The following is a 12522-nucleotide window of genomic DNA, read 5'->3' as shown; positions in this document are numbered from 1 at the left end:
TTTTGAGAGAGAGTGAGGGGCTCTGGTTAACAAGTTTCATGTCGTTAACTAGCGCTTTTCAGCTGTGATACCCGACACAGAGTCCGCGAGAGCCAAAACCGGGAGCGAGCAGCTTGGCGAAGACGAGGTGGAGCCGCTGGCATCTATCCTTCACAGCCTCGCAGCGTGTGCATGGGAAACGCACACTAACATTCAACACACAATCGCTGGAAGGATCTCATCAAACTCACATTAGGGCTTCAGACACACACTTTGAGCATGTGCCATGCATGCGCACACATACCCACACATACTAATGAGGAGTGCGACTGGTAACGGTGCCAACATCACAAAAACTCCCTCACTGCACCCTGCACGCCTCTCTGTTCTCACTGTTTCCAAGGAGACTGCAGCACATTGGTATTCTGGTGGGACACTTCATAAGCAATTGTGAGAAAAAGAAAGATAGTGCAAGAGAGAGAAAGAAAGCAGAAAGATAGAAAAGGTGCGGGGAGTAAAGATACATAAGTACATATGTGTAAGGAGGATAAAAACAGATTAAGACAGCGTGTAAAATACAGTGCAGCACGCACGGTTGACGGCAGCTAATATGTTAATGTATAACTATAGATATATTTGTATTCACCACAGCTTTCCTGATTACATTTCAAATGATGTCACAGTGCCATATGTAATTAGACACATCCAACTTATGCCGTTTGCTGGCTGTTATGAACAATTTGTTCTGTATCCGAGCCCTCAGAGTGTATTGTTTATCCAATATGAAAAGCTGTGATGTTTACAGTTATGACTCAGACAGATGCAAGACAAGAAAAGCTTCCTTACCCATAAACTCGATGCCCAAGTGATCTGTTGTTTCACGCAGCAGGACGGAAGAAGGAGAGAGAGAGAGAAAAGAAAACAGCTTTTATTAAGAATTGCGTACAATAGCATTTTGTGTTATGTGTGTAAGTCGTCTGTTGTCACAAGAGGTCAGAAGACACATGTTAGTAAAATTACACAATAAATGACACACATGCGTGAGGACCCTCAGAGATAATAATGCTGGATCTGAACTAACCTCGTGCTTAAAGGCCCAGAACTCTTTCAGTCAGGTTCACGCTATGAACACCGCAGTTGTTTGAAAAAGTTGTTATATCCTCTCCCATGCACAAATCAAGAATTATTAACATTTGAACAGATGTCTGATGACAGTATTGAGGGCTTTGCTTGTGTTTCCTGCACCCTGTCAGTCAAATCGGATCAAACCACAGACCAAAGGAATCACAGTAACTTGGATCCTAAGCGATAAACTTGGCTCAGAGATTTGAATCTGTCAGTATCATTTTATACTTTTTTTTTTTTTTAAAGAACAGGTTTCCTCGGTGGAGAAAGAACACTTCAGTAGCCTCACATGAAAGTGGTGTTATTTACTGTCATTTTGTACCAATGAGAACCAAACCAAGCAGAGATCTTAGCAGAACTACTACAGCTCACACTGTTCCAGCTCTCAGGCTTTCCTTCCAGACTAATATTTTCTTCATCTCTTCATTCAGATAAAATGCTTTCTAATCTTTTACCTACAGCTCAGATTTCTGACCTTGACATTTCTGCAGACACAAGTAAAATCGACAGATGCTGGAAAAAGGCTTCAAGGCCACCAATAGAATCCACTCGTTACAAAGAAGAGAGAAAAAAATCACTATCAATGTTCATCCACAGCCTAAAACTGTCTAGGTTTGACTCTGAACAAACACATTTTGTCTTCACCAAATTGCGATCACAAATATAGAAAAGCGTGACTTAAATCTTTCCTGCCTGTTGCCATCTGGCTTTACAATTGGTCCCTCTAAAGCAGCGGTCCCCAACCCCCGGGCCTCGGACCGGTACCGGTCCGTGAGTCGTTTGGTACCGGGCCGCGAGAGTTGAGGCTCAGGTGTGAAATGTATGGTTTTCAGGGTTTTTATTGGTTTTCAGCGTTATTTTGTTATCGTTTTTATCGTTAACTCGGTTTTCCTGGGTCTTTTCACGTGTGTTACGAATAAATTTTCTTTTTTTCGGTACTGGTACTAGTTTTATTTTGTTGTATTTATCCGCGACACCTTAAAGGCCGGCCCATGAAAATATTGTCGGGCATAAACCGGTCCGTGGCGCAAAAAAGGTTGGGGACCGCTGCTCTAAAGTACACAATGCAATACTTGCACCCCCTTAAAATCACATCCTCTACAGAGAAAATTACAAAGTCAATATAAGAGGGGGCACCTCAGTGTCAACTATATATATTTAATTTTGTGTAATACATTGGGATATTTATAATTAGAGGCATTTGTATTTATTTTGTAACTTTGTTTAGTTAATTGAGTTAATTAGTTCATTAATTATTCTATTATCTAATCATAGTTAGAAAATGTTAACCAATGAGACACAAATCGATTAAACATTAATTTAATTCAACATTTCAGTCATTAGTGTTGATTTCTACCAAAGTACTGACTTGGCAGTAGTACCAAACCCAGGTCTAGTAACTTCAGCTGTTTTATATGTTACACGCTGCACTGATAGAACTTATTAAATACAAGGTCTGATTGGCTTTTATTTACTTTAAATCGCTCACGCTGTTTTCATAACACTAACCAAAGTACTTTCCTGAATCTAACCACTCAATCCATTCAAAACCAAACAGTTCTGTACCAGTCATGCTGCACTTAAGTAGAAACTAGAGAAACAAATTAGTTGTATCAGAGTGTATTTAGAGGAAAAATGCACATTTAAACACATAAAAACATCACAGCCAACCAGCGCACCTGTGAACTCATCGAAATGAATAAAAAATTGAGGATGAAATTCATTCACAAACTTGAGCTCAGACACGGTTACTGCAGATCAGCGGATCCTGCTGCCAACCCCCATCCGCTATTGGCTCAGCTGATACAGCTGACACATGCAGATGGTAAATATCACGTTAATAAAACCAATTCAAGCTTCTTTCGCCTCCTCACAGTCGACTTCACAGAAGTGGAAATTTCAAGATTAGAGTTGAAATGTCTTTTGAGAAAAAAGTCGAAATGTGGAGATTATTGTTGTTGTTTCAGGACAAACTGCCGTGGCTGCCATACCTTCTATATGGTCCTCATCTCAGTACTAGAAATCAAGGAAGAGGCATGAGGAGAGAGGATTTGAGGCAGGAGGCATTAACAAAATGAGACATCCTTGCTTCTGAGCTGTCATTTTAAGACAGTGTCAATGTAGAATGAGGAGTGCGCAGCTTCTTAATCGGTTCATTGTGGGGTTTTTAAGACTACTACTGTTATTTATGATCTCTGTCAGATGAGCATGACAGTGTTCATGAAAACAAACCGTTTATATTCAATTCCCAGTGTGACGCAGTGTGACAAGAATGCACACATAATATATTTTTCTTCCTTTAGTCATCACACCCACAAATGTTGAAGGGTAGAGATGATTTCCTTTGATAACCAACACAACCAGTGAACAATAAACACATGTATTTGTAAAATCCTTCTACCACCATGCTTTAAAGATTCCAGCTGTTTGGCACAGCTGTTTTGTATGACATGGTTGAAAAGACTTTCTCAAGGTGCACCTGGTCATCCTCGATATCCTCGTCTTACAACTCTTCTCTCTATTGATTGCTCCCGTCTCCAGATACATTTTAGAGCCCGATCCCGATATCCATCTTAAGACCTAAGCACAAGAGCATCACAGAGGGTACCTGACGTCTCCTTTGTATACAGCTGTAAAGTCCAAGAGCACTTTAGCACATGGCTTTACACACTTTGCTGACTATCTAAAGGGATGGAGACTGCATGTGTTTTTAAATGTATTCGAAGCTCTTTTCTTATAGCGAGAACGACAGGTACCTCATTCTCTCTAGTATTTTTTTCATGTTTCTTTACTAAATAAAACATGAAAAACAATGATGTACAAGCATGGTTTGTGATAAAACATGCTGCATTCCTGTAATTTTATGTCACCTTTCATCCTGTAACCCTCAAGGAGTCTTCTCTTGTCATGCTTCTTTGTATACAGTTTTCTTTTAATGCCTGTGTGGCATCCCTTAGTAGTGTAACAACGCTGTGAACTGAGGGTAAATGCATATGGTAAAGTCTGCAGAAATGCAGACTTACGAAAGTGTGCATAAAGGGCTCGAAATGTTTCTTGTGGTGCCCTTGCACACTTTGACAATGGTACAGCCCTCATTAACTTACTGTAACAGTGACTCAGTGTGGACACTGAGACTGGGCTGACGAGATGAGACGTTCTTTAAGGTGATTCACAGAGTGAATGAGGACAGAGGATAGAGGAGACAGGAAGGCAAGGAACAGAGAAATGAGAAAAGCCCCCTCTCCATGCGTGTCTGTCTGGGTGAAGTTCCTGAAACTGACCAATCAACTGGCACATCTGAAACTCATCCTCTCATTAAGATCCAGCAGTATTTGAACCTTAAATTTCAGCCTCAGTCCTTCTACATGGCACTGACACTGCGGCTGAACTAGCTGTAGTCTCTAGTCACAGTCTGCAGTCAAGTTGTCTCAAAGTTATGCCTTCTTTCTGTGTCATGGGTTGCTCTCCATTGCTCATCAGTGTGCCAATTGCCTTGCACGCTTTCCACCATCATCTCTTCCTGGATAAAGCCTGCCTGTCTGACTCTCTGCTCCAATCAACACCCACCAGCCAGCCTTTCTCTACGCTCTTCCCACTGGTTCTCCTGCCAGCTCTAACCAGCCGTGTACCAAGCCTCGTCTGCTTCCACTCCAAACTATGGCTACTGATGCAACTTCTCACCAAAGGTGGCCAGTGTTGCATGATTCCATTAGTAGTAAAATAATACAAAAAGATCTGTTATTTTTAACCATTTCTGTTTCTTATTTACAACTTGGTGCTTTTAAAGAGCAGAATTTCACAAATAGTCAAGTAAAATGACACCTCTGATTAGATCCAATTTCAAATGATCACTCTCACACTGCCACATATTATATAAGGATCACAGACAGGAAAAACTCCTGTCACCGACTAGTAAGACATAATCTGAAGGAAGTGCAGATGTCTGTGGTGTTACCGATGGCTTCTCTCGCACTGACAGTGACTTTATCTCCTAAGTGGCCCTGTCCTACATCTTAGAGTGGGTGAGCTGGTCTTTCTAATGCGAAAATCTCTGTCCAATCTGCCCCCAGTCTTATCGGGCAATGTTAGCACAGATGTAAGCGGATCATTTTTCACTTTGCCGGTGACCCAGAGACCTCTCTCCAATGCCTTCTTGATTTCTCCTTTCAAAAAAGCCTGTGATGCAGGACATGAGGAGGCGAACGAGATAAACAGTGCAGTAAAAGCTTTTGGAATAAGCTGCATTTTACCAAATATTTGGCAACTGTTTTTAATTCCCAATTGGACGTCATAGAGGTTTATTTATTTATTTATTCATTGTTTTTATTAAAAAAATGCACAACGTTTTTCTTTATTTGCAATTCTGGTAGACAGTTAATTTCTTTCTATAATGACACACGTGCACGTATATTTTTAGCATCAGTGACCTCGCTGAGATCTGCACAGCTACAAGAAAATGATGGTGTGATCTGTTCTTTGAAATTCTGCACTTTTTCATCCCTTTGGGTAGAGCTATAAGCGCTGTTGCTGGGTTGGAAACTCAATTTCCCATGGAGCTCAAAGAGAAGAGACTAACACTAAAGCTGCCAAGGTTTGGGATTTCATTTTCTGTATAGCTTCGTTGGTAGAGTATATATCAGCACTGGCACTGTCAGGATATAAGACTTAGTTCCTACTGGGGCTGGCTATGCTCAAGATGTATGCACTTCTGCTACTGTAAACCACATTAGCTGGAAGAACCCACAAGGTGTTGTAAGTTAAATACTATGCTCTGCAGGAACGGCCGCACCTGATGTCACATCTGATCGGAACGAGACATCTTTTCATTCATTCATTAAAAAAAAAAAAAGTAATCTCTAAGAAGCATTATCAAAGAGAGGAGCTCAAATATTATTGTAAAACTAGTATTGTTACTCAGTTCTTTTGATAAGGCCTTTAACTACTGCATACTCACATTCAAATATCTCTACTAAGAGCAAACGTTTCACTTTAAGCATATCTTAAATATCAATATTCATATTTAGTCCGAAGCGAGGGACACACAATCAAAAAATGTTGCTGATGTGGAAGAATTGTGAGGCTCCAAAACGTTGGCCCCCTGTTGTAGTGTGAAAGAAACTCACAGTTGACCGTTGTAATAACCTTTCATATAAAGATAATTGGATCCATTTTCTGATCTTTAGCTTTCAGTGTGATGGCTGCTACAACCTGCACCTACTAACCAAACAACAGAAATGAAGAAACTTGTAGCTGGTATCATCATAACACATCTAACAAATGCAACGCAAAAAGAGATTGCTGCAATCTCTAGATTGAGTTTGTAATATTATCTTACAATTGATAAGATGCAAATCACAAAACACAACTTGCAAAAATCTTACAACGTAGAGACGCTGAAGTACAACTTCCATATTTGAGGACAGGGAAAAGAGGATGTGAAGGACATCCAGAATATTTTGTTTGATGAAATGGTCAAAACTGCAAATGAAGGCTGACAGCTGAAAGTACTGATACTGAGGAGGAAACAAGAAACAAGACTGACATTATATTATTTAAATCCATTTCTAATTTTGTTCCCAATTATAGCATTTTTGCAAAAATATGATATATACAGTGTATAAAAGGTGAATCAGCTTTAAGATAAAATAGAAATCGTTTTTAGTAGAGGCAAAGAAAGTTTTACAGTTTTTCTAAAAGATGTTAAAAATGCCACAGTGCAGGTGCTTCTTATTTTCAAGAGTATTATTTAAACACAGCCAAAGCTGTTGCCAAACCACAATTAGGACGTGTATTTTTTTTTATAATTGAAAAACCAATGTATTCATTTAATTCTGCTTAAGTGCTCTTGAAAACAAAAATGAGACAATGTCCTTCAAGTTTTTAATCCTTTTCATTTGTTGTCTCCTGGGAAAATAAACCAAGCATCCCCCCCCGAAAAATGTAAGGAAGTGGAAACTCCCCACTGTGTGTGTGTTTGCAGCCTGAGGAGTAGGCAGGTGTGGGTGGCAGGGAGTCTTCAGCATGTTGCCCTACTTCCTCTCCCTGTGGGCACTCATATGTTGACAGGGATAGTGTGTGTGTGTGTGTGTTTCCACCTCTGGAGTGAGCTTGACAATGGAAGACAGATTAACTGACCTCCACAGGGACACACACACAAACACACACAGTTGTTTTCCAGACTGCATTAATTTGAATTCACTACCATATACATCCTAAGACATTAAAATAATGTAAAGAATAGATTTAGGGTTGCTGATTAATTAAGCACAGGACATAACGGGGCATGAACTCCACGTACACAAAAGAGGAGTGCAATCAGAGTATCTTTTATTCCTGACTGAAACATGATGAGCATAGCCTGGCTGTCTATTCTCCTCTCGTAAAAGCGGTGGCCATGGTTGGGTCATTGCTGTTGGAAAAAAAATCCAAATGTAGCCTTTATCAAAGTAGTGAAAGTAAAAGTGAGTTAAGAGAAAAAAAACGATAATAGGATTTTTAATCAAAAGGAGAAAAAAGTCGAAATGAACTCTTCTAGAGTTACTCATCTTGTGATGGATGCAGATTAAAAGCTGTAATACTGTCTGACTGAATTTAACTCATTAGGACACTTTAATTGACGGTTTTAGGATGTATCTGCAGGACTACCTAATTTTCTTCACATCTTAGCCACTCATGAGGGAAATGTCTCTATTTCCAGTCATGTTTATTGTTGAGCTTGTGACATCTTTAAGGTTATTTCACTTCTATGAATACTTCGCCAAACGTCGGGGACTTTGCTGATGTAAAACTGATTGAAATGTGGCTTATCTTCTTTTTAAGGTCATGTTGAGCAGCTCTGTGCCACTTCCAGCTGCTATTTTAAGATCTGACCACTTGCACTTGTCCATCTGTGATGTGGGCTGGATTTCTTTTACTGTGTCAGAGTGGTGACCCCACACTCTGAATATCATTTTGGGAAAAACAACATGTCATGAAGTCATGACGAATCAAATCTGGTAGCAACGTAGGATGGTGAGAATTTTTTCGGTGTGAAAAAAAATAGTGTTTTCAGTGTGCTGTGTGCAGAGTGACACAAACTACAAATTTGTGTGATGCAAATATTTCGTGTCAGATTCTTCAGGAAACAATACTGCAGCATTAACAGTCTGCCACTGGGGGACGGAGGAAGTATGCCCCTGGTCACGCTCCACAGCTGAGTGCTACCTTTGGGGTTGGACACTGGGAACTCTTTCACTGAAAACTGCTGTTTAGTATCTGGGTCATGACTGGAGACCATGCTCTTATCACGACTGATAATCCTCAGCATGAAAATTGATGTTGATGTCTGCTCCCTGCAAGCAGCGACTGTCAAGTTAGAGGTTTATGATGAAATCGCGAAAGCAGAAGTGGATGGTTGAGCTTACTAAAAAAAAAGTGTAAGGGGTGCACAAGAACACCGTCTGCAAAAGGGAGATTGGAGTTTTGCTTTGTTCTTTTAATTTTTAGTATTAACTTAGTAGATTTAGTAGATTTAGCATCTAGCACTTTCTGTTTCAGTTCGTCACGAATGTGCCATTAAGGAAACAAGACATTACTCCAGAACAAGTAGCGACGGTCTTTCCTAAATAGAGACGATACTCATGCTGCAGTTTGTCCATCTGCACTCCAGTAAACACAATATCACAATCTTCATCGTTCTTATTTCCCTCTGTCAGATAAAAAAATGAATTGTTCCACAGATGGGCATGAGGGAGCGAGTGCATCATATTCATATCTCAGACTGACTGATAGCTTCACTCTCCATGTGTGCAGAACAGAGAATACGTTACATGCTATTTCCAATTAGGGCTCAGCACTCTTTAGAGAGCAGGAAGTAAATTGATATTTGACAGATGGCGGCTCTGTAGGAGTGGAGGGAAACTAAATGATGACACTGCCTTGTCCACTATTCAGCTTTGATGAAATTCAGTATGGATAAGCCACATAATCATGTGATGCAACAGAGAGTCTGGGTTTCTCAATTTGGGACTCTCTTGCTTTGCATTACACAATATTATGTCATTTACAAGTTTTTGCAGGTGTGTGTGTGCGCGTTCTGTGAGATAAAAGCCTATTCTTGTGCAAAGAAGTAAACACAAAATCTATTCTTTAAAGTACTTAGTATAAAATTCTATATTTGTAATATTAATAGAAAAGAAAAACTTCAAAAAAGCTACTTTGAATTTATTAAGAAATAAAAAACAAAAATAAAAACAACCCCCATAAATAAATATATAAAAGATGGACATATTCATTGTTTTTTTTTTGGCACCATCATCGCCATCTTTTTAAAAAATTTTGTTCAGAAGTGACCACATTTAGATCAAAGGGTGGAGTGCTGATGCTAACTTGCAAGTTAGCAAGCTGCATCCGTAGACACTGTGATGTCAAAGTGTGAAATATCTGCTAATTGATGGCATATTAATAACTTACAAGAATTTTAGTTATCAAAACTGGAGCACATACAAGACAGACAAGTTGTTGGTTTGGTTAACCACCCAGCTAGCTATGTTAATATTGCTTAACTACCAGTGCATAAGTTTTAGAATTTACATGGGTAAGTTACATATATGTAAAATCCTCCTATACAATCGTTTTAGAGTCTCTAAAACGACTTTGTTCTGTTTTTTCCCTGTAAGGATGCTAACGTCATTGCTAAAACTGGACATTTTGACATAGAAGTCTAGGGGAATTGACTAGCGCTTGCTCTTAAAACACAACATTGTCAGCAACTGGGAAAATAATAGCATTCAGTCTAAAAGTGGTTTACTTGTTTTTTTCAAATTGCTTTCACACATTGCTTCAGATCACAAGTCTGCCCTGGGCTGATGGGAGGCATCCTGTTCGCTCGCTACAGCCTGACAGATTAATGGCCGTGAGTGGAGGGTGTTTAAACATCAGCGGACTATCCGCTGAATTCCAGTCTTTGTTGAATTTAAATCCAATCTTTCACTGACCTGCTTTATCGTTTCATCATTTGATCTCCCCCCCTTGTACCCCCTCTTCTTTTGTTGTTTTTACCCAAAGCGGTTGCTATAGTAACAAGGTATGTGCATCTTCAAAAGTGGCGGAAAGTCTTTCATCTGAGCAGTCTGCTCTGCATCCATAAAGAAGAGTTGGGGCTGGGGTTGCTTATTTTATGCCTTAAACACACTCAGGACTGAGCAATAAAACCAAAAGTCTTGAGTCGTTTTCATTTGACCAAATTGTATGACCTGAATTATCACAAAACCCATAAATCTGCCGACCTATTTAACATCCTTTAGCTCACTGTTTTGGTTTAACATTTAGTTCAGCACTCTCATGAAGTAACCCAACAGCTGTTTCACTCAGCAAGAGCTGATTTTTAACTAACAGACTGTATGTACAGGGAGTGCAGAATTATTAGGCAAGTTGTATTTTTGAGGAATAATTTTATTATTGAACAACAACCATGTTCTCAATGAACCCACAAAACTCATTAATATCAAAGCTGAATGTTTTTGGAAGTAGTTTTTAGTTTGTTTTTAGTTTGAGCTATTTTAGGGGGATATCTGTGTGTGCAGGTGACTATTACTGTGCATAATTATTAGGCAACTCAACAAAAAACAAATATATACCCATTTCAATGATTTATTTTTACCTATGAAACAAATATAACATCTCCACATTCACAAATATACATTTCTGACATTCAAAAACAAAACAAAAACAAATCAGCGACCAATATAGCCACCTTTCTTTGCAAGGACACTCAAAAGCCTGCCATCCATGGATTCTGTCAGTGTTTTGATCTGTTCACCATCAACATTGCGTGCAGCAGCAACCACAGCCTCCCAGACACTGTTCAGAGAGGTGTACTGTTTTCCCTCCTTGTAAATCTCACATTTGATGATGGACCACAGGTTCTCAATGGGGTTCAGATCAGGTGAACAAGGAGGCCATGTCATTAGTTTTTCTTCTTTTATACCCTTTCTTGCCAGCCACGCTGTGGAGTACTTGGACGCGTGTGATGGAGCATTGTCCTGCATGAAAATCATGTTTTTCTTGAAGGATGCAGACTTCTTCCTGTACCACTGCTTGAAGAAGGTGTCTTCCAGAAACTGGCAGTAGGACCTGGAGTTGAGCTTGACTCCATCCTCAACCTGAAAAGGCCCCACAAGCTCATCTTTGATGATACCAGCCCAAACCAGTACTCCACCTCCACCTTGCTGGCGTCTGAGTCGGACTGGAGCTCTCTGCCCTTTACCAATCCAGCCACGGGCCCATCCATCTGGCCCATCAAGACTCACTCTCATTTCATCAGTCCATAAAACCTTAGAAAAATCAGTCTTGAGATATTTCTTGGCCCAGTCTTGACGTTTCAGCTTGTGTGTCTTGTTCAGTGGTGGTCGTCTTTCAGCCTTTCTTACCTTGGCCATGTCTCTGAGTATTGCACACCTTGTGCTTTTGGGCACTCCAGTGATGTTGCAGCTCTGAAATATGGCCAAACTGGTGGCAAGTGGCATCTCGGCAACTGCACGCTTGACTTTTCTCAGTTCATGGGCAGTTATTTTGCGCCTTGGTTTTTCCACACGCTTCTTGCGACCCTGTTGACTATTTTGAATGGAACGCTTGATTGTTCGATGATCACGCTTCAGAAGCTTTGCAATTTTGAGACTGCTGCATCCCTCTGCAAGATATCTCACTATTTTTGACTTTTCTGAGCCTGTCAAGTCCTTCTTTTGACCCATTTTGCCAAAGGAAAGGAAGTTGCCTAATAATTATGCACACCTGATATAGGGTGTTGATGTCATTAGACCACACCCCTTCTCATTACAGAGATGCACATCACCTAATATGCTTAATTGGTAGTAGGCTTTCGAGCCTATACAGCTTGGAGTAAGACAACATGCATGAAGAGGATGATGTGGACAAAATACTCGTTTGCCTAATAATTCTGCACTCCCTGTATGTCACATTGAAACCAGCGATTGCATGGCAAAGCTGCATTTCTAATGCCTCTGAATTTGCATTCTTGGCCAACGCCTTAATAAAACAAACAACCTGCAACAATCACTCACACACCTTTACGTTTCAGTAAAATGCAAACTGGTGTCTCTGTATATATTATATTTTTGAATACAGGGGGAAAAATGACACCTTCATACTCATGTGCTATAGGGACCAAAACTGACTTATATACCAGGCTGTACACATGCTTATTTCTGCAGCTGGCTTTTGAGTCACTTTTGGAGCCTTTAGTGGCCACTCAGGGAACTACAGTTTGTGCAGCTGCTACACTGGCTTCATTTTTAGAGCCAAATAATATCCTTTTTTTTAACTTTTCAAACTGCTTTCTTTCTAGCATCTATCCTTGTGTTTTCCTGAGAAATGTATTACTTTGAAAGCTTCTGTTGGGCAGCGTGGTGGGGGAGTGGT

General features: G+C 40.0%; 1 protein-coding gene across 2 annotated transcripts in view; it reads right to left on the bottom strand.

Moving 5' to 3' along the window:
* nrg3a (neuregulin 3a) overlaps nucleotides 1–12522 on the bottom strand; it is a 343893-nt gene that overhangs the window by 42911 nt on the left and 288460 nt on the right. For both annotated transcript variants that reach the window (XM_084949177.1, XM_084949176.1), the window contains exon 4: nucleotides 826–849. In XM_084949177.1, coding sequence (XP_084805303.1) covers nucleotides 826–849 — 24 coding nt within the window. The remainder of the gene's footprint in view (nucleotides 1–825; nucleotides 850–12522) is intronic.

Source organism: Perissodus microlepis, chromosome 13 (genome assembly GCF_051167445.1).
Source record: "Perissodus microlepis isolate ML-2025 ecotype Zambia chromosome 13, ASM5116744v1, whole genome shotgun sequence".
NCBI lineage: Eukaryota > Metazoa > Chordata > Actinopteri > Cichliformes > Cichlidae > Perissodus > Perissodus microlepis.
The sequence above is the reverse complement of the archived record's forward strand: the minus strand, read 5'-3'. Positions and strand labels throughout refer to the sequence as shown.